This window comes from Rhamphochromis longiceps, linkage group LG9 (assembly GCF_057381845.1).
Source record: "Rhamphochromis longiceps isolate RC_006_pf linkage group LG9, R_longiceps_female_GT1.1, whole genome shotgun sequence".
Classification (NCBI taxonomy): domain Eukaryota; kingdom Metazoa; phylum Chordata; class Actinopteri; order Cichliformes; family Cichlidae; genus Rhamphochromis; species Rhamphochromis longiceps.
In genome coordinates this window covers 29,826,254-29,850,512 of record NC_140565.1, presented here as the reverse complement: position 1 = coordinate 29,850,512, position 24,259 = coordinate 29,826,254, and the positions used below count along the sequence as shown (strand labels likewise).

Sequence of the window (24,259 nt, the reverse complement as noted above, 5' to 3'; positions counted from 1 at the left end):
TTGTAATTGGAGTTAAAAGGTTGTTGTTTTGGAGGACTAGACGAGTGCGGCTGGGGTCCCTATGGGCCCCTAGAGGTCTCCCTGAAACACTCTCCAGTTCCTGTTATCGCTAGGCCCCCTTGCTTCCCTCCTTCGCTCTCTTGCTGGCAGCGTCGTAGAGCCAAGCTGTACTCACTGGCACGTTTGTAAAGAACACAACAATAATCGTCCCGTGATGTGGAGAAAGCAATTAAAAACTTCAATCTTTCATGTTGCTCCCTGCTGAATACAAAGATGCAGCCGCCCGAATCTGCATTAGTGCTGTGTAGGAGTTTGGCTTGTTTCAATTTGCCGCTCGCGGTAAAGTGAGTGTGATACAGTGTTCAACGTTGCCAAGTTGTTTACCAGGCTCCTCTAAAGCCGTCTGCTCAAGAACACTCGCAATTATCTTTCAAAAAATATCTTGAGCGAGCAACGCACAATCCGCCACTTCACTTGGAAGGCTTAAAAGTCAGAGCGGGTTCCCTCTTAGTTGGAGTATTTATGAATTGTGATTTAATTTGTGTGTGCAATCACCGGGGGTGGGATACCACCAACAGTTATCAGCCGTAATTAAATAGCACCCTGACTGTTTTTTGTTGTCTGTAGTGCGCTGCCAGAAGAGTCAAGTTGGGCTACTTTCGACTTGGTTCATAGAAATAGTTTGCAGAAAGTTTGCCTGACCCACAGTCTCACACATCACAGCACTGAATTGCAACCTATGCAGATTATTATCTGCGATGTGCTTTGTTGTTAGACCGAAAAACTCTGTTTGATGTTTATTAGTACACATTTGAAATTTTACAACTTTACGGGCCTGCATCAGTGATGTAAGCATGGATCGCTTTAATCAACCAAACCCTTTTTAACAGATTTTAACAGTAACTGCATTTAGTTAGAAATTACTGCATGCAGTCACCTGTTAGTGAAGTTCTGAGTTTTTGCTTATTTTTTACTACCAACCAAAAGAAAACAGATGTGAACATTTAATTAACCCTCTGGGTTCTATCCTGGCCATTTGTGGCTACTTCATTTTTGTTCTGTTAATGCAAATGGAATGAAACTTCACAAAGGTGTGTATTTTTGTCAGATTTTTTCATTTTCAACATCAGCTCCTTAATAATATCAATAATATTCACTATACACCAAATTGTTCCTCTTGACTATATCGTGGCCATTTTTGGCCAATTGAAACCCATTATAACCACCTTTGTTGATTCCTTGTTACTGACAGTACTATATCATGCGATTTAGGTAAAATTGCTTTCATTCTAAAGTCAACACATGAAAGTTATAGTTTTTAGTGTTTTTTATCAAATTACATCATTTACCCATTTTTGGCCAAGCAAGCGATTTCATGTAATATTCCTAGTTTCTAGTAGCGGCTTTCGATGGCCTACCACACTCCAATGGACCAAAATAATGAAACAATTTTGACATAGGTTTGATCTTAAGGATCTAATAGTTTATGTTTGTGCATGACATTGCAGCACAAACATGTATTTGCAAGATAGACTGGAATAAATAATGACGCATCAAACATTATATAGGCTGCAGTGCATTTCTGTGGATGCAGGCTATTGAGCTTTGAGGTTCCCAGTCAAACTTTGCTTTGAAGCACATGTTAAAAGCACTTTTACTCTTGTATTTTTCATAAAAAGATACCATACCAAAAATATAAACTCTAGAAACAAAAACAAAAAAAAAACCCAATCACAGGACATTTTGCAGAGTTCAAACCTGCAGCTGGAGCTCAAACAACAACAAACACTGTTTGTAAACGTGTCCTGGAGTTTATGCAGGTGCAGACAGAGCTACTGCTGTAAGTAAGCCTAACAGCTTCCAGATCATTTATTCTGGCTATATGGCAAGAAGGTCATCACTGCTTCAAGCACTGTCTGTATGATCTGGTCAGAGAGCAAGGACAGCAGCAGTCATCTGTCCTTGAAGAAAAGACATCTGCCCAAGATGAAGAAACCTCCTCTCCAGAAGATGAGGGGACAATCTCCAAAGAGGCTGACTGCATCACCACTGATGATGAGTACTAGCCAGTGCCTGAATCCTCTTCTTTGGGGGAGGATTGGGGTTGGGGGGCATGGAGGTGGAGGCCGAGCAGCTGATGGAAAAGAACATAGGAGCATTTTCTGAGACCGAGGAGCCGGTGACTGAGTGGATCCCTCATGAAAGGAAAACCATGTGGGTCCCACCACTGAAGAGAGACTGCTCTACAATCCAGTACCCACTGGTGTCAAACCAGGGCTCACCCTGTATGCAGTTTCCTGCATTAGCAGCCTGAGATCTACTTTTGACTTTGTTATAACAAAGGAGATCTTTTAGCTGCTGTGCACCCTTACAAACCTGCACGGGAGGCAAAGGTGTGAGGATTGGAGGATTGTAGATGAAGTGGAGATAAAGCCTACACCAGAATAAAGCAATACATAGCATGTTGGATGACAACACTGGAAGTTATCAGGAAGTAAAAAAAGGCATGGGGTTCAGACTCCAACTGACGGAGGAGCTCTGAGGACAACGTCTTTCCTTCGGGCACCTTGGCAGAGGTGATGATGATGCCTTTGTCCCGCCAGAAACAACTTCACTGAAGTGGGGGAGTCCTCTACAATCTACAAATGAAGAGTGATCCTGGGAGAGCTGGGACACATGCTGGTGACCTCAACAACTGTAAGACACCCTTCTCCTTAATTCTCAGCCACTTCTGCCATTGATCTCAAGATACAGTACTCTGAACCCACACCCCACCAACAAAATGAGATACAGGTGCAAAAGGAGCACCTCCAGGATTGGAACAGCAGCCCCTCGCACCAGGTGTAGAAAGTGTGCCTACAAAAACCACTCTACTGTGGTTAGCACATCTTGCTGCTAATGAGGATGCACACAGAAGCACACACTGGAATATACATTTTGATCATTTCATTGGTCATTTCAGTGGTTATTTGGTCATTAAATGGCCTTTCTGGCCACTAACATACCATGTGTGATTTTTGTTTTTGACCATTTTTTTTTTTGACCATTTTGACCAAAAAATGAGAAAAATAGTAATAATAATATAAGATAAGTAATATATATATATATAAAAACATTTAAAACAATAAAATCAGCACATTAGATTAAAACAATAAAATCAGGGTCAGACTGTGTCATAAGCCAAAGAGTAAAAATGAGTTTTAAGACGTGTTTTAAAAGTGGACAAACAAACTGGTGTTTAAAGGGTTAAAAATTTAAAAAGTAATAACTATTTTATATTTATGAAAAGAATTGAAGTTAGTTAAAAGTTTTATGCAGAAAAAATGGCAAAAAAACATAAAAATAATAAAAATTACATAGACCTAATCTTTTGGTGGCCACTTTTGGCCACGAACAAGTTGAAAGGGGTAGTGATTTTGAACAAGCCCAGAGGGTTAAGAAAACACAACAGAAGTGCGGATATCATCAGGTCAATGCTAGCAAACTTGGTTATCAAGCTGCAAACAGACTGTCCCGGGTTTGTCACATACACGGAGATATCTGCTAATTAGTACCAGGGGAAATACCGATAAATTGCCAACTAAAATTGGAGCACAGAATTCCTGGAAGATAATTAACAGCACTTCAACCATCGCTCTCTGTTTGATAACCGCTTTAAAGGCCATTAATACCAAACAGTGATCCAGTGGCTCAGACCAGTGACTTAAATTAACTAAGGTTAAGCCTTACCTGTGGTAGCATCTGCATGTCAAGGAAAGTGACCACTGCTGTAATTTTAAACTTTTATAACTCATCCAAATGGATGAGTTATAAAAGAAAATTCATCCTGCATGCACTTGTTTAAAAAAGCCATTTGAGACCAAAACTATAAGGTATACTAGAATGTAAGCATGCTTTGTAAAAAGCATATATAAAGTTAGACCTTTTAACATGGCGTCTATGGGGATTGATCGCTTTTGAAGCCTCAAGAGGACATTAGAGGAACTGTATTGTTTTGCACTTCCACATTTGATGAAAATATACATTTTTAAATTGTTTTGATTATGTGTTAATTATACAACACTAAAAAACTTGACATTTTACTGATACTTCTTGGTTATTGTGGGTAAAAACTGGACATTAATTGGCTTGAGAAGCTCATATCTTGAACATGTCGGGGGTCTGTGGAGTTTGTGGAGCCGCAAATGGCTCCAAAGTAAGGTTTTTGGCAGTTCCACATTGGCTTAAGTGTAGCCATGCTCATGTCTTTTGATAAGTGTAGCTTTAAGATGATCTTGATGTTCTAAGATGATTAAGCCAAAGAACCACTTATGCCAATGTGAGGCCTCAGTCTGTCCATCCATGACTCCCAGGAAACGCTACTGTGGTAGCTGAAGTTTGGTAGTAAAAACTCCATTCACACTGTAACCGTCCAGCAGACTCGGTACGTGCGAGTACATTTTCATTAGTTTAAGCAGTACAGCCAACCAGAGACCAGAAAACATATCACTTTGTTTTTGCACTTTATACATTGAGCTTATTTAGACTTCTGCAGTGAATCTACGCCCTGACTCAGAAACGCCTCTTAACATTACCCCTCACCCTTCCACGCCATTCGAATTGTTGCGGGCTACATTAACTCAACGTGTATTTACATTTCTCGGCAGGTGCACGTCAGGTTCCACTGTAGGGTTTTAAAGGAGTGTTTGGTTACACCGTACAACATCGATGTCTCACTGAAGCATAATTCAGGCATTACAGTGATCTGTGAACTGGATGGATCAGGAGCCAGTTGAGCAACTATTTAATTTATGTTCTGTTATCTTTTATTTATTTATTTTTTAACTGCTCTTATAAATACATACAAGTTTGGTCTCATAACTAAGAAATCTGACCTCAAACTTGTTACATGAAACTACTTGTTGCTGTTTCTTGTTGCTTATTGGGGTAAAAAGCACAACTTCAGCTCACGTTTGGAGCCTCCAAAGGCCGTTGGAGAAACTGCAGCTTTTGGCTTTTCCTCATTAGCGACTTGACTGTATTTACCTTGCGTGCACTAATATCCTATTAAAAATTAGGACATGGACATATGTTCCAGGGAGAGTTTTATAAATCCCAGTGACTTGTTTAAAGTCAGTACGATGATTCTGAGCATCAATTCTTTATATGAATGGAAGCTGCTGCTCAAAGGCCATTTCTCTGTGGTACAATTTTGCTGTACTGATGTATGCTTTTGTAAAGAAAGTAGCGCCTACTAAAAGAACTACTTTTCAGAGTGAATGAAGGTCACCACAGTGCGATTTCACGTTTTATCTTGGGATTATCTAGCGTGCGTGTGAGCGTGCGTCTGCCTGTATGCACACGTGTGAACATTCTCCTCCTGTGCCGGCTTAGTGCTTCATGCCACAGCTGGACAGCACATGAGCACATCTGTCAGTGCCATGAAGTAGAACCTTTTCCAGCAAGGGCATGCAATCTTTTTCATTTCCCCTGAGTTTTTGGACTCTTACATAAAAGCCTGTGAAAGTGCGGAATGCAAAAAAAAAAAAAAAAAAAAAGAAACGAAACAGGTCATCATTTTTTACGTGGTTATTAGTGAGGTGCTGTTGACAGCGAGCTAACGTGAATGCATTTGTTCATTTGCAGAAACTGGAGCTGGATCGCTTCATGCTCTACGCTCACGGACCGGATCTGTGCAGGGAGTCGGACTTGCGGCACGCCATGGCCAACTGCTTTGAGGCTCTGATGGGTGAGATTCCCCTGAGATCAAGAGAGAAGGGGGGATGATGGTCGGGCAGGAGAACAAAACAGAGGAATGCATTTCGAGTCAACTAAATATGTAAATCTATTCCTAAAAGGGTAGATTTCCATATACGGAAAACAAATACTTTCTCTCCGCCTGTGTAAACACAACACACGCATTAGTAAGGGGATTTAATAGTCGAGTTTTAGTGGACTTTGCATCAGCGCATACTGAAAACGCTTTAATGCATAAATGTGTTTAATTCAAATGCTTTGAATGAAACTGAACCTTTTCATAATAATGTATTTCCTCTTTTGTTTTTTGTGCGTGTTAAACGGTATAAATAGCTGCAGTGGATCTCCCATTAGGCTCTGGAAACATTACGCAGCTTTTATTGATCTCTGGAGATGCGGTTTGACCTCTGGCTGGACATGCTATCCCCAGAGAGCTGCTCTCCTTTGCCCGCACCAAACACATACACAAGCTCGCCATTCGTCTCTCCAGCTGCTCCGTTTATAGGGTTTGTGCAGTGATTAGGACCCTGTGCTGGAAACCACACACATATAATAAAAAATCTCTTGGTGGGGACCCATCTCCCTCTCTCTCTCTCTTCATCCTACCCCATGGGCAGCGCTAAGCTAAGCCTCACTCCTGGAGAGCTGCAGAGTCGGCAGCTTTCCCCATCTTATCACCATCTTGATTGAACCAGTTCAGCCATCTCTGCGCTCCCCTGATGATAGATACAGAAAGTGGGTGACTTTAAAGAGATCTTCTTCGCTTCCCTCCCTCTCACGGAAAACAGGAGAGCGACGGGGGGAAAGTGCTGACTAGCGCCGCGGCCTCTTCGCTGGGCCCGCCGCTCCGTGCTTGTAACGGCTTCATTATCGGCAGAGACAAAGTCATAATCTATTCTGTCCCGTGGCTGTCGCCGCCTCATCGCCGCGCACATCCGAGCAAGGCAGCAGGGCCGCGACACCGGATGCCTCCCGTCTCTCTCAGCCTCTCCCCCCACCTTCTGTCCTCCAGTTTCATCTTTAGAAAAGTGATGAATAAACAGGGTTCGTGCTGTAAAGGAACCGGTGAGAAAACTTGCTGTCAGAGAGCACCCTGTGGTGATGGGTTTTTGGGTTGCTAACTCAAAAATATCGCCCACCCCTCTCTCGTCTTCCCGCTCACCGCAGACACACTCGCTGAGGGGCGCAACATGCACACGTACACAAAAAAACCACAAAAAATGAGGCTTTCAAAGTCGTTTGCATCGAGAATGCCGTCTGATGTTGCTCCTCTTCTTTCACCGAGGCTTTTGTCATCTTCATTTCAGGGTTGTTTTTTTTCTTACTCAAACGCCTCCTTTAAGACCTTGTTGTCGAGCCGTCGATCTGTCTCCACCCTCCCCCGTCTCTGACTTAGTCTTTATATCCTTTTGCGTTTCTCCATCTTTCTCTGCCCCCCTCCCTCTACGATCTAGAGTTTGGGTGTTATTAGGTGAAAGATGTGCCACGAAGATGATGAGTCATGCTGTCACTCTGTCATCTCCCCCTCTCCTCCTCTTCCTCCTCCTCTTCCATCCTCACCCTGCAGCCCCACAGCACTCTCTCTCCCTCACTGAACAGAGCACTTCTTTCTCCTTACAAGACAAACTCGGATCGCTCGCACGTGCCGTAGGATGGTACGAGGGGCACGTGAGCACTGTCATTTCATCCTTGCGCACGCCGCTCCCTCTGACAGAGACGTCAAACCACCACTTTCTCAAAAGCAGCAGGCGCCACATCAACAGACGTGCACTTGCAGATGTGTCGCTGCCTCGTTGTCTGAAGTTGCCATAATGTTTTTTTTTTATTTTTCTTTTTTCCCTCCCTTTTTAACATTTTTTTTTTTCTTTCCCCGTCGGCGCGCTCATGCGTCGAATTCAAATGGGCCTCTTTCCACGCACGCTCCTTTTGAAAGCTCTGATGGAATATGACATGCTCATAATATTTCCAGGGCCCTGGCAGATAGCTTTAACGGCTTACTATGCATGTTTTCTGACCTTTGTTTTATTTGTTTCTCTGCCACAGTGACCATTGAACCTGGGCTGTGTTGGAAATGGCAGATAATCTCCTGCTTTGCATGGGCAAAGCTTTCTCTCCGCAGAGCTGAGAATGTGTCTATCTCCTAACCCTGAGGCAGGGCCATTCTCTTGCTCGAGACAGAGAGAGAAAGGGAAGGGAGAGAGCTGGAGAGAGGACGAATGGAGGGAGAGCAGTGGAGGAATGGAAAGCAAAGGCATCTGCAATGCAAATAGCTGCCCTGCAACCCTGAATAATTCAAAGTGTTGAATGGAAATCTTGCTTTTCTGATCCCTCGTCATTAACTTCTGCCGGAGTGGGCCATTCTCATTTGGGCTCTTTTGGCCTGCGCACCTCCCATTCTGTACACCGCCCCCCCATCACCGCCCCCAACCACTCGCTCTCACCCTCTCCTTCAGTACTTTTGCTCTTGCCCACTTTACCTCTTCGTCTTTAGAAACCACTTTCTCCCACTGCTTATTCATAGAAACTCTGCACGCCTGTTGCCCTCCCGTTTCCCTCTCAGGTCCTCTTCGCTGATAAGCCTCGCCGCTTCCTTCCTACCAAACTGTTTGAAAAGAATTGCGAGAAGAAGAAAAGAGGCCCCACTCTGTTTTATGGCCCTAATTTCCTTGTACAGTTGATCTGTGGATTATACGCTGCCAGCAGCCATGGGGGATACAGATGGTGAACCTTTGTGAGGCCCCCTCTCTAAGCTCTTCCTATTAAAAGAACGCAGAGAAAGGATTATCTCTCACTTGCTGAATATCAGATTCATACACAATGCGCCCGGTGTATTCATTGAGTGAGAACTGCTCCTTTTGTTAATTGCCGCGATGGTAGCAGCGGTGGAGTTGGTTTCATGCGCGCCCTCTTTTGTCTCTCCATCTCACCCCTCGCTCGAGCCTCATTTTTGAAACTGATGTTATAATGCACTTCGACTGCCTTTGTCACCGCCGCGCTGAAAAATTCTATTTTTATGTTTTGCTTTTGTTTATTTTTTTGCCTTTAATGTGTTGCTTTCCCTGTCCGTCTGCTGCTTCATCCCCCATTGAGCTGAGAGGGAGCTTAATATATTATTTGATGGATTAGAGCCTGAGCGTTTTTGAATAATTCATTCTAGGTTATTAATGTGTCTGTCAGCCACTGGTGTTTCATATGCCCCTGACTCTGGGTTTTTATTGGTCACTGAAAGCCCACAGACATTGCAATCCCATTCCTAAACATAACGGTGTACAGTCAGCACGGCTGTCTGAATTAGACTTGTGACAATGTGGAGATTCATTAGACGCTGGCCTTCTCTGGCCATGACTGATATCCTCTGCACAGCACTGGATTCAAACTTGGTACATGAAGTAAAGGGCAAGAAAAAAAAGCATTTTTGGTCCTTTTTAATTAAAAAAAAAAAAAGGACAATCATTATAAAATATGACTTTTTTTAATTTAAAGTATCATAGTCGGTATATCAGGTATCAGGACAGAGATGGTTATAAAAAAGCCCTTAGTGAACCTCCAGCAGACTTGGCCTAAGTTCATCGTGGCCCTGCATGTCGTGGCACCGTCCTGTTTGGCATTCCTCTGCATGGAGTTTGAGGATGGTGCCTCTGGACTGGCAAAATGGGTGCTGATCCCCCCATTTTCAGACGCAAGACTGGAAGGTGTGCTTCAATTTCAGAGGGATTATACTCTATGCCAGGATGCTGGTGAAGGGAATGCCTCAAATTCAGGAGGCTCAGAGTCCTCTTCATCCTGGTTGTTGAAGACTGGAGTGTTTTTTATTCTCTCAGATATACTTTGGGGTGCGTAGGAGTTTGGCCTTTCAGTCTTTAGTAGTCTCTCAGTGCTATGGGGGCTTGTTCCTGATGGGAATAGGATTTAGGCCTTTGCCGCCAATTCTGTTTTTATTTACTTTGTTTATTTGGCAGTTTTTAGTGTATATTTAATATTGATTTAGTGACAACACCATCCATCCATCCATCCATCCATCCATTCGCTTCCGCTTATCCTTTTCAGGGTCGCGGGGGGCGCTGGAGCCTATCCCAGCTGTCATAGGGCGAGAGGCGGGGTACACCCTGGACAGGTCGCCAGTCTGTCGCAGGGCTAACACACAGGGACAGACAACCATTCACACTCACATTCACTCGCACATTCACACCTAGTGACAATTTGGATTAATCAATTAACCTATCCCCACAAGCTGCATGTCTTTGGACGGTGGGAGGAAGCCGGAGTACCCGGAGAGAACCCACGCAAACACGGGGAGAACATGCAAACTCCACACAGAAAGACCCCGGCCTGATGGTGGAATTGAACTCAGGACCTTCTTGCTGTGCGGCAACAGTGCTAACCACCGTGCCACCGTGCTAAGTGTTAGTGACAACACTTAGTTTATATTTTGTATGTCCTATACAGGACTTTGGCCAGCTGATGTTGTTTAAAATGTGCTACAGGAGACTTTGAGTTGACTTGACTTGACTTTTATGGACAGTATTTCTTGGCAGAGCCAAGGGGTGAAAGGTTTCCTGTTTGGTGGTCTTGGGGATCATGCCTGTGCTTTTTACTGATGATGTAGTCGTTATTGCTGCATTGAGAGGCGACCTCCAGCTCGCACTGAGGCAATTTACAGCTGAGTGCAAAGCTACTGGGATGAGAATTCACACTGGGTGAGGTCATGGTTCTCACCCAGAAAAGATTTGATTGCCTTCTCTGGGCTGGGGAGGAGTTACTGGTCCAAGTGGAGGAGTTCAAGTATCCCGTATCAAGGTTCATGAGTGGGGAAAGACTGGAGTGGGAGAATGCCAGGGGGATTGGTGCTGCAGACGCCGTAGCGGTCTGTAGTGTTAAAAAGGAAGCTGAGCGTGAAGGTGAAACTGTTGATTTACTGGTCGATCTACTTTCCTAGCCTCACCTATGGCCATAAGCTGTGGCTAGTAACCGAAAGAATGAGATCACAGATTCAAGCAGCGGAAATGAGCTTCCTCCCAAAGGTGTCTGTAGCTTTTCCTCAGATGGGATAAAGAGGTTGGTCATTCATGAGGGCTTCTGAGTAGAGGTACCACTCCTCTGGAAAAGAGTGAGTTTAAATGGCGCATAACTTGGATGCTTCCTGGACCCCTCGAAGGTGGGGTGTTTCAGGCATGTTCAACCAGGAAAACACTCTGGGGCATATCCAGGACTGGAGAGGTAATGCATGTTGGCTGGCTTGTAAACGCCTTGTCCTACTGGTAGAGCTTGCAGTTGGAGTCTCATAGAAGAATAGATCTGAATGTATTTGTCTGTTTTATATACGATTCAGCTTTTATTACATCGTTTTATTACATCTTTTGTTCACTTTTATTTTGAAAGCACATTTCTTAATTAAACCAGGCTAACAAATCAAGACAAAGGCTATAAAGAGCAATAAATAAGTTATGTAGTCATTTATCAACATAGCAAACAGGTGATCCAGGTTGGGGAAAAAGACGTTTTAGTGAACTGAACTTTGAGGTCTTAAATAGTGAGTCATTTCTCAGGTTGGTTATCTGAACATAAAGGCTTAAACTCGATACATTTAACAAGGGATTTGGAGGAAAATAGCACTTTCATATTCTATTCAGATTCATGTAAAATGCTGCTGAACTTCGGTCTTACGTCTGTGTTATTATTATTGTGAAGCTAAGTGAATCATAATGTCCTTTGGGCACGCTTGCTATGATTTTCATGGCTATTGTGAGATGTTTAATAGTTGTAGACCTCCTGCATTTCGCACTGGATTCTCAGGCAGAACTGACAACTGAGTGTTGAATGCACTGGAGCCCGGAGACTGCAGAGTGATTTGGCCAGGGCATGATGTTACTGCAAGATGAGCTGTAGAGAGATGCTAGCATTTAATTACCAGTCGAGCTGTTCGGGTGTTTTTGTGGGCCGTGTGTCTTCAGGGCGTCAGCTTCAAGTTTGCAGGCTGACGGGGTGGCCTGAGAAGCACACATCTCCGTTTAATGATTGCGGCAAGTTGCGTGTTTGATTGGATTGCTTTGGGGCACACTCTTTGCACGGACAGCCTCCTTGTCAAGTGTGTTCTCAGTGGACTTAACTGCATATCTTGGTTTCTTCATCCACTGGGCCCTTTGATTGACACCAAAGGTGTTGCTTTGAGATTTTTAATACCTTTTTAAATCCCTTGAGGCTCTCCTGGTTTCTAACCGCTTACCCCTACATTCTCCTTCCACTTGGAAAAAGTTTTGAAAATCTTATAAGAAGCAAAAAACTTTGAATTTCAACAACTTTAAAGCCTCCATTTGGGGAACTTTCCAAATCTGCAGTGTCATCAGAACATGAAGAAAGCTGCCTCCCGGCCACACCCACTCTCCCCGTAGCATCGGTGCTCGCACACATGAATGCGTTATGAGTAGTAGTTGAAAGACATTGAGAAGTTGGACTTGAGAGGGAGTTCTTGCACTCTCACAGCTGGTTTCCAGAGGTAACATCTGCTTTGTAGCAGCATCTAGAACTGAGGTCCGCATTATGGTAAAACCACAAATCTCAGCGCTGCTGCTTAGTGGAAAACATCCTGTAGGCGAACCACTCCTGTCTCTAGAGCCTGTCGCGGTCGGCCTCAGTGAGACGCTCGCCTTCGTCGTGCCAAGATTACAGAGGGCTTTCCCAGTGATACACATCTGCAAGGGCTTTAATGTCTTGCTGTGCTGACTTTAAAGAGGCTATAGATTTACAGATACTGATTTATAGGCATATTCTGTTTCACATCTAGGACGGTCCAAAGCATGGCGAGAAACGAGTTTTTGTCTAATAGCCACTGTGGCTGCTGTCTTCCAGAATTCACAAGCTCCTTTCATTAGTTTAGCACTCAACTAGATTTTTGTATTAGTAAAGGGTGTCTAAATGATTGAGTGTTTTACTTGCCAAAGTGGCTGCTGGGTGAGACAAAGTTGGCAGGCTTAATCAAATTTTACGAACATTTGGGCAATGGCTGGTAGTAATTTCCCATTCTGTTTAGAAGTAAAGAGCATGAAAAGCACATAGAGTGGGAGTCCATTTGTGATTGTTTGTGTGCTAGGTGGTTTGTTTGTATTTCTTTATGGTTTGGTTATGTAGGCAGCATCTTCACTGTTTGTGTGTGTATGTGTGTAAATGGCCTGTTAGCCATCTGAAAGCAGTTTCCCCTCCCCAGATGATGAATCCCTCATATGTTTTTGATGTCGTCCATGAAAGCAGTTTGCGCATTTAGTCTTGCGACCGCACCGCGCCCCATTTCCACTGGCTCATTTATGCACATAATAAAAACCGCTGCACGATTGTATACCCAATTTGCCAGGTGGTTATTGCTTTCTAAATTGAATGAGCCACCCTAAGTGTGATGGTTTGAAGTTGTATGCAGCTTAAAGGCACCATGATAGTTCCACTGATTTTAGTAGAAACAGTAGAGGAGCAAAACAACAAAGGGGAGTTGACTTGTGAAAAGAAGCTGACTGCTGCAGCAGAATGAGCCGAAGAAGTGGCGTATCATTCCCATAGAGGGAGAAATTTGGAATACTTGTTCTTTGCTTGCTGTGGCAGCAGATCTCCTCATTTTGGGACCAATCTTCAACCAAATTTCTTCCTTTGTCCTGTTCCTTTTGTGTGTTGGCGTATGCACATGTTGTGCAGAATATTATTATGTTTTTATCCCCCCCTCGCAATTCAGGTTTGATTCAGCGGACATCTGCACCAACACTCATGTCCAAGATTGTGGGCGAGTGACAAAAAAGATATTATACTTTTGTCCACGTTGTCCGTGGGGGGGGTTCGAAGATGAAGTACATATGTCTGTATGTGTTTGTCGGGTCTATTCACAGCCCAAGAAGTACACAGCACTGCTTTAAAAAGAGTGCTCACTCCAAAATCAAATGAACATATTTCTCTTGTGGCATGAAGTGCTGTTTATTCATCAGAATTGTTTTGGTGTGAGTTGCCCAGTTTTGAAGATATCGTCTGTCTGCCTTATATTACATATAATGGAACTAAATGACACCCACCTTGGGGTGCTTAAAAGACCAAAAATGCATTTGAAAAACTCAGCAGGAATGTCCACTTTCAGGAATAATGACTCAGTCACTCTAAGAAAAGAAAAAAAACCCCACAAAAACTTCATTGAGCAATTTTATGTTGCTTTCTGAAGTCTGCTGAAGTAAGAGGCAAATAGATAACCCTTTCCTGCTCTTACTGAGCACTCAAAGCACTTCTGCATTTCTACGTGAATGATGGATGGATCATGTATGAACGGATGGAAAGGAATTCGGGATTCATTGTCTTGCCCAAGGACACTTTGCTGGGGATCAATCTGCCAAACTTACTATTAGTAGATGAAAGCTGCCAAGCAGTGTAAACTTTTAGCCATTAATTTGGATCATTCATTTTTCTTTTGTGTCACAACTGTGGGCCTTCAGTCACAAACCGATGCATACTTTTTGCACTGTGATTACTTGAAATTGCTCAAACAAGGTTTGTGAGCGTTGACGAAGTCACTTATTTCTGAAGTGAGACATTCTTGCTAGGTTTTTCAAAGCTCTTCGAATAACAAAAGACAAGTGCTATGCTGCTCCACTATATTGAAGAGAAGGCAAGTCATTTGAAAGCCAAAATGTCTAAAAAGTGGCAACTCACGAAACAGTCTAAACACAGACCAGAAGGAAAAAAAGTTCTTTTTATTTTGGGGTGACCTGTCTCTTTTAAAGCTGCATTCTTCACAATGGCCAGTAGGGGGTGAGACCTCTGGTTGCTGCAAGTTCATGGGAAAAAGTGGACTCAGTAACTGCCTGACAATCACCAGTTGTTGGGAAAAATGTGCATCTTCTAATCGGTTGGTGGGTGGTTGCAGAGGTTGCTGGCTGTTGCTAAAATAGTCGCCTGTAGTTGGCAAAGTTTGCACCTTTCCAACTGGTTGCTGAACGGTAGTGCAATACAATCTCGAAATAGTGACATTTCACTTTCAGAATAAAGGTGGTCCGTTACTGGTGCGACCAGCGTGTTTCAAAAGATATGTTTTCTTTTGAAGGCGGACAATCTCTGTTTCTGGTTTGTGCCACATTTTTCATTTTCACTCCAGCTTGATCAGCAGTTGCCGAATGTTGAAGACAAATCAGCATCTTCCATGGAAACTGCAAGCAACTGCACCAGTTGAAATCTGGAGGTTTCTGGTGCAAGACCAAATATCTCTTTAAAACAGTTTTACCTACAAACTTCCAGCAATCACTCGCCAACCAGTTGGGGAATGTACATTTTCCCTACCCACCAGTAGTTGGGGTTGGCTGTAGCTCAGGCGGTAGAGCACTGATCGGAAGGTTGGTGGTTCGATTCCTGGTCTGCATGCCAAATATCCTAGGGCAAGATACTACTAGGAGATACTTGGCTCTCCTATGCATCCATCGGAGTATGAGTGTGTGTGAATGTTAGTTGGAAAGCACTTTGAAAATGTGTTTGTGTGAATGGGTGAATGCACAAGTTGTGTAAAGCGCTTTGAGTGCTAAGAAAAGATCAGGGTTTAGTGTAAGCCATGTCCTCGTGTTTGACAGTTTGGTAGATTTCTTGCTTTTCATGTCCTGTTTCACAAAAGCAAAGAATTCTCAATTCGGATCCACAAACAAATTAGTCACCTTGGCTAAGACCATTTTATAAATGCTGTCCGTGTTCATGCCTAAGCATGTGAGGCAGGCCCAGCATGACAGAAATTCAAGTTTTCTTTGACCTTAGCTGGTTACATCTCGGAGTGGTGATGCAACCATCTCTGCCTCCCTCCTCCTCGTCCTTCTCATCCTGCTCTCTGACAAGGGGGAGGTGGATGTGCACTGGAACCCTGAGGTCATTTCACCATGAAAAAGCAATAAAAATGCACTCCTACTTTTAAAAAAAGCAATTATAACTCATTGCGGAGTTCAATTAATTTTAAGTTTTCCATTAGCAAAGAACTCTGATATTGCCTCAGATTTGGTAGAAGTTTTTTCACCGCACTGGTGGAAGGACGTGCTTTTTCACACTAATGTTAAATAACATTTCACATGTTGTACAAAGTAAGGTTCACAAATTGCAGCACAGCTACATTGTTTGCACACACCTCTAAATAAAGTAAGTTTCTTATTTCCTGTTTTTCATTTCAGGGGCCGTGTATTTGGAAGGAGGCTTGGACGAGGCCCGGCAGCTCTTTGGGAGGCTGCTTTTCAACTCTGAGGTAACTGACTCTGATTTGGTGTCTGCCCTTTGCCACACTGTGGTTTGCTGCACAGGAAGCGTATTTGCAAGGGTATGCGCATCTCTCTTTGAGTCACAGAGCTGAGCGGCAGACAAGATTTTCTTATTTCGATCTGTGTAAGACGTCTCTTTTATTCTCTCAAACCCACACACAGCATGTTTTGGCAACATACCACACATTGCATATTATTGAGGCCTTGCCAGCACCAGAACCTGAGATCTCACAAAATCTCGCTTTATCCTGCTGTACTTTTGACTAGCTGCTTTTTGTGTGTACGCTGATATGCACAAAGATGAAACAATATAACTGAGGAAAAAATGAGATGTGGATTAATCCATAGCAGGAAAAACAGCTCATGTAGCTTGAAAAATTAACTTGAGGATGTTGAATATTGCAGATCGCCACTCCTGAGCAGGACACCTGCTATTGTTTGTAAGTGTGTACGTGTGGATGAGCTCAGCAGGCATGCATAATTAATAAATGAATCAGTATTTTGCATTTATCTTGGCTAGAGATGTTCTGAATCAATCAAATAACTTGCAGCTAGTCTAGTAAGTAGCAGCAGGCTTGCTTCTAATTGGCTATTGAGGTTGTTTGCTGAGAATCAGTCGGTGACTCCCACACACTGTATGACACAAAGAACTCTATCAAACAAGTCCTGTAGTCTTTGAGAAACCAGATCAGAGACTTCAGGGCTGAATCTTTTAAAACCTCACACCACAAAAGTTACCAGAGAAGATGATCATCAAGTGAATACATATCATAATTGTCTTAAGGGTTCGAGATCAATTATTCAGTGTTCTGTGCCAAACTCTACCTTTTTACTAAGTTTTTTTTTTTCACTTTAATTGATTGAACAGCTGGCCTTGATTCTTTTTTCTTCCCCCCTTCAGTTGGCCGAATTTTACAGTGAGTTTCTTCCACTGTAAGGCTGCCTATTGAGTATTTGTGTCTGCCTGCAAAGCTGAAAATGTCTTTGGTTCTGTTTTGCTGTCATCCTGCGGCCATGAAAATCAACAGGAGTTATCAAGCTTTTCATCTGTCTTCATGCAGAGGTTTTTATTTGTTAGAACAAGACATTCCCCTTTAAAAACATATTTTTGAGTCCGTGGATGTGGATAAAAAACCACTATAACGCAAGTATTCTTACATCCTTTTTATGAATAGCAGTCGAATGTTTGTTGGAACAGACTGAGGATAGGGTACATTAGATATAAAGGCTGATTTAAAAACACAAACATGTGTACAAAAGCCCCAATCGCATAGGCCTAGAGACCAGACACCAACCCCCTGGCAACCATCTGTCGATTAGGAAAAATGTGTAATCCCCAGCCAGATGGGAAATGTTGGAAGTTTCTAATCAGTCAGTAAAGAAATATAAACTTTACTGAAAACCTCCTGTGAAAACCTTGGCCCCAACACGTTGCTGCCGTCACATGTAGCTTGCGTGGAAGATGGAAACGTTGGCAAACACTTGCCAACTGCTTGCCGAGTGATAGTGTAAAGTGCATGTTCTGAAAGATGGTAGTTATGATGTTAAGTTGCTACTTTTATTTTGAAGGTGAGCATCGTCCATTTCTGGTTTGCATTGTACTTTTTCAAGTTTCATTGCTTCTTGGCAGTAATTGACGTAGGGTTGCAAACAATTTGGTTTCTCCCATGCCAACTACAAGTAAGCGGGGCAATCTGCTAGCGACCCAAGCATTCACACAAGGGTTTCTGACTGAGGCCAAATGCAGATGTATAAATAGGGCTACAGAGAAAAACTGCTGGTCCATATATAGTGATGGCCTTGGACACTATGTTTGGTATTTGTTGTATCACACAGGGAGAGGAACATTGACTGTGCTTATGAAAGAATTATCAGTGTGATCATCCTTCTATTTGTGCAACAAAGGCAAACAAAGTGGACAGTGATTATAACGTGAGGTGCAGAATAGTTATAGCTTAAATTGTGCTCTATCTATATTCTCTATTTGATCTTGCTAATAAAGATAAGAACTACAAAGAACTGTATCAGAGGATCTAAGATTAATGGAGGAATAAGGACATTCAAGCTCAGAGAGGCTGAAAGGACTACACAGAAGCTAAACCATTCAACACTTCACTAATGAGCAAGATCTTAAAATCCATTCTAAACTCTAACAGGAGGCTATAACGGTGGCCAAATTGGGATGTGTGTTCTATATTCTTTGGTCTTTTTAAAAGTTTCCCTTCAGATGTTTGATTCTCCTGGAGATGAGCAAAAAGTGAGTTAGCGTGGTCAGTATAAGAATAATAAAGTTATAAGTCACTTTCTTCAAGTATAAAATGCACAAAGATGATTTTGCTACGCTGCGTGCATAACCTTGAAAGTTCAGTGGGAATATAAAAAAATCTGTCATTTTCAGATAAACACTATGACCCTTAAATGATGTTCAGGTACAATGTAAATTGCACATTATCTTTCCGTGTGGTCTTACCAGCTGCTTGGACCTCATACATCTTTGTACTCATCTTTCTTTTTGATCGTTACACATCTGGGAAGTTTTGTGACTGGGTTTTAGTATGGTTGTTGACAAGATCAGCAAGCTAGGATTATTTTTGCTTTAGACTGGGTAATAAGCAAGGTTGGAGACATAAATGAAGCATTAAGATGAAGGAGGGTTCTCAAACAGTAATGAGTGGTATATGGTAATGTCAGTAGAACAGAACAGAAGAACTACCAACATGCAGCTAGCTTACCTAGCATGGGCTCTGTGGATAGTTTGTTGGTTCTTCTCGGACAGAGGAATCGGCTCTTCCACATTGGTGCCTGTACAGCACTGAACAGCTTTACACTGTCAGGTCTTTCTGCTGGTTATACATCATAATAAGCTCCATTACTGTCTGGAGAGCTGTACACAGTCAGTACAAGGAAGAAAGCACCATATTGTGGCTGTTTTTAGCAAATGAACTTTACAACTTCTAAAAAGTTGTTACCAAGTTGAATTCTTATGTCATTGCACTGACAACACTAAACTCTCTCCAGTGTTATCATTTTGAGTATACCGAGTATGCAAGGCTCTCCTAAATGTTGTTATCAGAGTCTGAATCCACCACCTTGAATGAATGAATGAATGAATGAATGAATGAATATGAATGAATGAATGAATATTCTTTATTGTCATTGTCACAGGTACAATGAAATTGAAAGATGTCTCTGGTCAGTGCAACATCACAAAAGATAAATACTTAAAAACTATAATGATAGGATATAAAAGATAGAAATACATATAAAATACAGTATACTCATACCATAGATACACCCAAGCAATCCAGGCCTAAGGCCCCATACAGACACTCAACATACGACCTAGTTGATATATCACTCAAACAATCAATCACTCAGTCAATTTGTTAGCGCATCCAACAAAACATGTCTGAAAGCATTCCAAACAGAAAAAGATGTGGCCTGTTTTATCTGGATTAGGGAGAGGTTATTACCCCAAGTGAAGGTGTTCCAGTATTTCAGGATCTTTGGTGCATCAGTAATGTAGGTGTTGTAGCAGACCATTGTGTGAAGAGTGTATAGGAATTTCTTTTACTTATGTATTAATCACATTCAGGACTCGCAAAATCGCTAGTCCGACGTCCCGGAGCTAGCGATATCTCCAGTCGGGCGACCAAAATCTATCTCAGCCCCGCCCGTCTGTAGGGTGGACATAGGCCATGCTAGCGATATATCTAATCTGGCCTGGTACCACGTCAGTATCCACCAGGAGATTTGGGAAACCCTCCTTAGATACATGTAAATGGGCATCTTCCTGCCAACTTTATACAGCTGCTTTAGACTCATCTGCAAGACATTTATTGCAATGGACTAGCTATTTATATATCCATTTGAAAAATGTAAAATCTACTTGTATCGACCAGTGTCTGCAGCTATCCACACGTAGGTCAACAAGTGAGTATAATTCTGGTGTTTGAAAGAGCAAAAATTAGCTTTAGAAATACAACTTCTTGCCACTAGAAGATAGAGTAGAGTACACACAACCCTACAATTTGTGCTATACTGACAGGTAAAAGTACCAGGCGTCTGTTGATAAACATATTCCCCATGGGGTTTAGTGTTGGATGTGATCATGGTTTGTGAAATGCTTTACATAATATTGGCGCTAGTAATATATTTGCAATTAAATGCGATCAATAAGTTCATCTCTACAGTAAGATGAAACCCATTTTTCTGCCATGCCAGTTGAAATGGTTACAACCTCTAATCTGCCAACTCACGGTTAGAGAAGAAAATAAAAACAAGATGCTTTTGGGTTCAAATACAACCGTTGCCACCACTTCTTTTAATGCTCTGTTTTCTTGGTTTCTATGGTGACATGTTCTCTCTTTATTTGGACAAAATACACAGTGCAGGCACAAAACATACTTCCTGTGGAAATACTATACTTAAAGGTTTATGGCGCAAAAAAAGCGTAGCAATTTGTATCCATGAAAAACAACAACATAAACATATTGATTAGTTTGCATGCAACTAAAATTCCCAGTAAAAGTTGAGGGAAGTTCGACTTTAGTTTGAAAGTTTTCAGACATGCAGACTGAGGATTGAAATAGTATGGCTTGACAACCCCCACTCCCATCCCCACCCCCTGCTGAATGAATCCTCCTGATGGCAGCTCTGTTATACAAAGCTGAGAGGAGACAGATGGACACAGACCAGAAAGCCAAACACCAGCCGGGTGGTATGATGGGTATGCGGGCGGGGAATTGGAGGGGCAGACCGGCGAGATGGACAGGCAGGAGAGTCTGCAGAACCACTCGAATCCTTCTGTATTTCTAGCTTAACACGTCAAAATGGGTCTTCACACATTATATTACTAAACTAAGGGATGCAGTGCAAAACGGAAGGACTCTACATTTTTTTTTCTATCGCACCGTTTTTGCTGGTGTTGTATTCCATTCACACATGGGTGATCAGTCACATGCACTCCTTGTGTAACAAAAGGATGCTGCCTGGTGACTCTCTCTCGCTCCCTTTTATTTTCTCTCTTTCCTTTCCATTCTTTCCCCCCACTCACACCCCAGGATGTCATTACCCCCACAGATGTTTCCCCGCGCTCTTATGACAAGTCAAAACAAAAGCTCCACAACTCCGGAGGTAAAATTCAGAGCCGACTACCTAAAACAAAGCATGCATGTAATTTCCACCTCAAGACCTAGTCAGACAAACAGTATCCTCAGTTTTTTTTCACCCTCTCTGTTATTCCCTAATTGGTATGGCATTCATGGCTGGAGCGCAACAGTTATTTCCGTCTCCTTGTTTTTCTCTCAACACGTCACCTTTGCTGGCTCTGGTTCCCAAACAGCGGAGCTCTTGCCGAGGATGGAATCTAGCTTCATTGCACACAGAAGCCCGGAGGAAACAATAGATGCTAATTTGCTAATGACATTACTGTGGAGGTTATTAAAGCATCAGCAGAGAGGCAGGAAGCATCTTCTTCAGGGGGAGCTGCTCGATTGCTCCCAACCTGGACTCAACAGCAGTGCAATATTGCTGGGAAAAGATGTTGATGCCATGTCCTGAGGGAAGTACCTCTTTTGAGGAGCAATCACCATAATGATCTCACTAGTTGCCCATCGGCTAATCTGTTGGATTTTATTAATACCACCACACAAGCATGCACACATACACTCAAAGGCCAAATTTAAGAAAAGGTTGCTGTGACAACAAAGTGAGCCACTGTGGCGCGGAGATAATAACTTTTGGTGATATGGCTTAGCCACCACCTTTCTTTTCTCATTTCTGGGTGCAGTGCCAAAAAGGGTTTTAGAGCAGCTTGATTTCAACACACTCAGGCAGAGAATGAAAACCATCTGAATTTTTCAACTCTTCACCACACTTTGATATCAATAGAGGAAAAATAACACAGAATCAGGTTTATTTACTGTCTCTCCCCCCCACAAATGTTGCCTATTCTGACATTATCCCTAAACCTCTGAGATGGGCTCAGAATGCCCATCATCACTACCAACAGCCATGTTCAAAGTGTTCATTTAAACTCCTTTTAGACTGGATCTGGACTACTGCATTAACTGTTTAGCAATTACATTCCGAACATCAGTCATCAGTCTTGATTGTGTCAGCTGTGTCAACCTGATGGAAAGGCCAGGGGTCGGCAACCTGCGGCTCTTTAGTCCATATAGTGGGCTCCGCGTGGTTTGGGAAAATAAATTAGAAGTATTTAGCTGAAGTGTATTTTATTTATGTTAGTTCTTTTTAAACTTGTAGTTCTAAATTGTTAGATTATTGTGATATTGAAATATAAAAATATAATTATATTTTATCATTTTTTTCATCGCTCAAAATAAACGTCACACTCGCGGAAGCCGGTATACCCGCCAAAACGGCGTGCATTTACCGAGACTTTCAACCCCAGGTAGGCCAATTATGGACCTTCGGATCCACATTATGTCAGCAGCTATTCTCCACCATAAACTATGTTAAAAACAAACACCGCTCACGCCTCACAGATGACAGCTTACAGTCCTGTGTAAAGTTGAAAGTGACTTCGTACAGCCCCGAGTACAACAAAATAAAATGAGTAGCGGTACCAAAAAAAAAAAAGATTTATTCATAACACACGGGAACAAACCCAGGGAAACCGAGTTAACGATAAAAAGGATTTTAAAAAATAGTGATAAAAACCCTGAAAACCATAAATTTCACACTCAATCATCGACTCTCGTGGCCCGGTACCAAACAACTCACGACTCCGTGGCCCGGGGATTGGGGACCACTGCCTTAGTACCATCTGAATGTAATTTAAACAACCACAGCCTTCCTTGGTATTGCTGCTGAGTATAACCATCCCTTTATAACCCGAGTGTACCCATCTTCTGTTGGATGACTCACCACGTCACAAAGCTCCAATCATTCCAAGCTGGTTTCTTGAACAATGGAACGGGATGTCATTATGGATTTACAGCTGATACATTTTTTTTATGCTGCCATGCTAATGAAGCTAAATCTCTGAGGAATGTTTCTACGACCTTGCTGAATCTGTGCCATCATGAACTAGGGCAGTTCTGAATGCAAAAGAGGTCCAGTCTGGTACTAACTAATGAAACTTTTCTTTAGATATTTATAACTAGCTGCTTCAACAAACTATTTTTAAGGAACAAAAATCACCAAAATTATCTCACTAGTGGCCCATCAGCTAATCTGTTGGGTTTTTAGTAACACCACCACAGAAGCCACCACACACTCAAAAGCCAAATTTGAGAAAAGGTTGCTGTGACAACAAAGACAGCCGCTGTGGCGCAGAGATTAATAACTTGTGGTGACATGGCATGAGTAAAGTAAGAAGACTGTGGCACAGTCTTCTTACTTTACTCATTTCTGGGTGCAGTGCCAAAAAGGGTTTTAGGGAAGCTCAACTTCAACACACTCAAGCAGTGATGGAAAACAGTTTGAGTTTTTCAAGCCTTTCCCCCGCTTTGTTGGCATGTATTCCAAAATGAGTGTTTTTGCAAAAAGTAAATTAGGTTTATTAGTGGATTTTTAAATGTGACTCATTCTGAGTGGTTTTTTTCCCCTGTGGGTGCTTTTCTATCTCTTTGTGTACCAGTAGAGTGTGCTGGGTTTATATGATCATACAGGTGACCAACTCGCTCCATGTTAAGGCCACCTCAGTGTCTTACAGCAACAGTTCCTTTGTACCTATAATTTAAATTCAAGCTATTTTGTTGTTTGTTTCTTTGTAAAAGAAGAAACACAAAGGTTATATGAACCACAAGCGTGCGCTTCATTTATCTTTTCACTCTGGCTCTCTTTACCTGTTTGACACCCTAGTGTCCCTCTCCATTCGTTGTGCAATTTGAACCGTTTGTCCAGTTAAGCATAATATTGCCAGTGTTTGAATGAGAATGTGTATGCTTCTACTGTGTCCTTGCTTTGCTAATAGCCTGGAGAATGAATGCATTCACTCATTCACGGGCCATTTTCTATTCACATACACTGTTCTGCCTACACTCAGAGGAACTGTAAAAGGTGTGCTCTTAACCTCAAATATAAATTGCGTGGTACACTTCACCAAAAGAATCGACGTTAGTTCACATATTTAGAAGATCACCTTGACCACTCACTGACAGAAGCCTTTGTTCTGGACTTTGGGCTGCTTTTATATCAGTATTGATCAACGGCGCTATCTCTTATTGATCTCTCCGCTGCACTACTACTTTTGATGGATTGATTGGCAGCCTGTAGCTAGAGACCAATTTGTCAGCGAGCACTGGACC

The 24,259-nt window shown here is 42.4% G+C and overlaps 1 protein-coding gene across 3 annotated transcripts in view; it reads left to right on the top strand.

Annotated features, from left to right (window-relative positions):
• The window catches only part of drosha (drosha ribonuclease III), a 136,570-nt gene that overhangs the window by 64,003 nt on the left and 48,308 nt on the right, over positions 1-24,259 (top strand). For all 3 annotated transcript variants that reach the window (XM_085419187.1, XM_085419186.1, XM_085419188.1), the window contains 2 exons: positions 5,626-5,728; positions 15,900-15,970. In XM_085419187.1, coding sequence (XP_085275313.1) covers positions 5,626-5,728; positions 15,900-15,970 — 174 coding nt within the window. The remainder of the gene's footprint in view (positions 1-5,625; positions 5,729-15,899; positions 15,971-24,259) is intronic.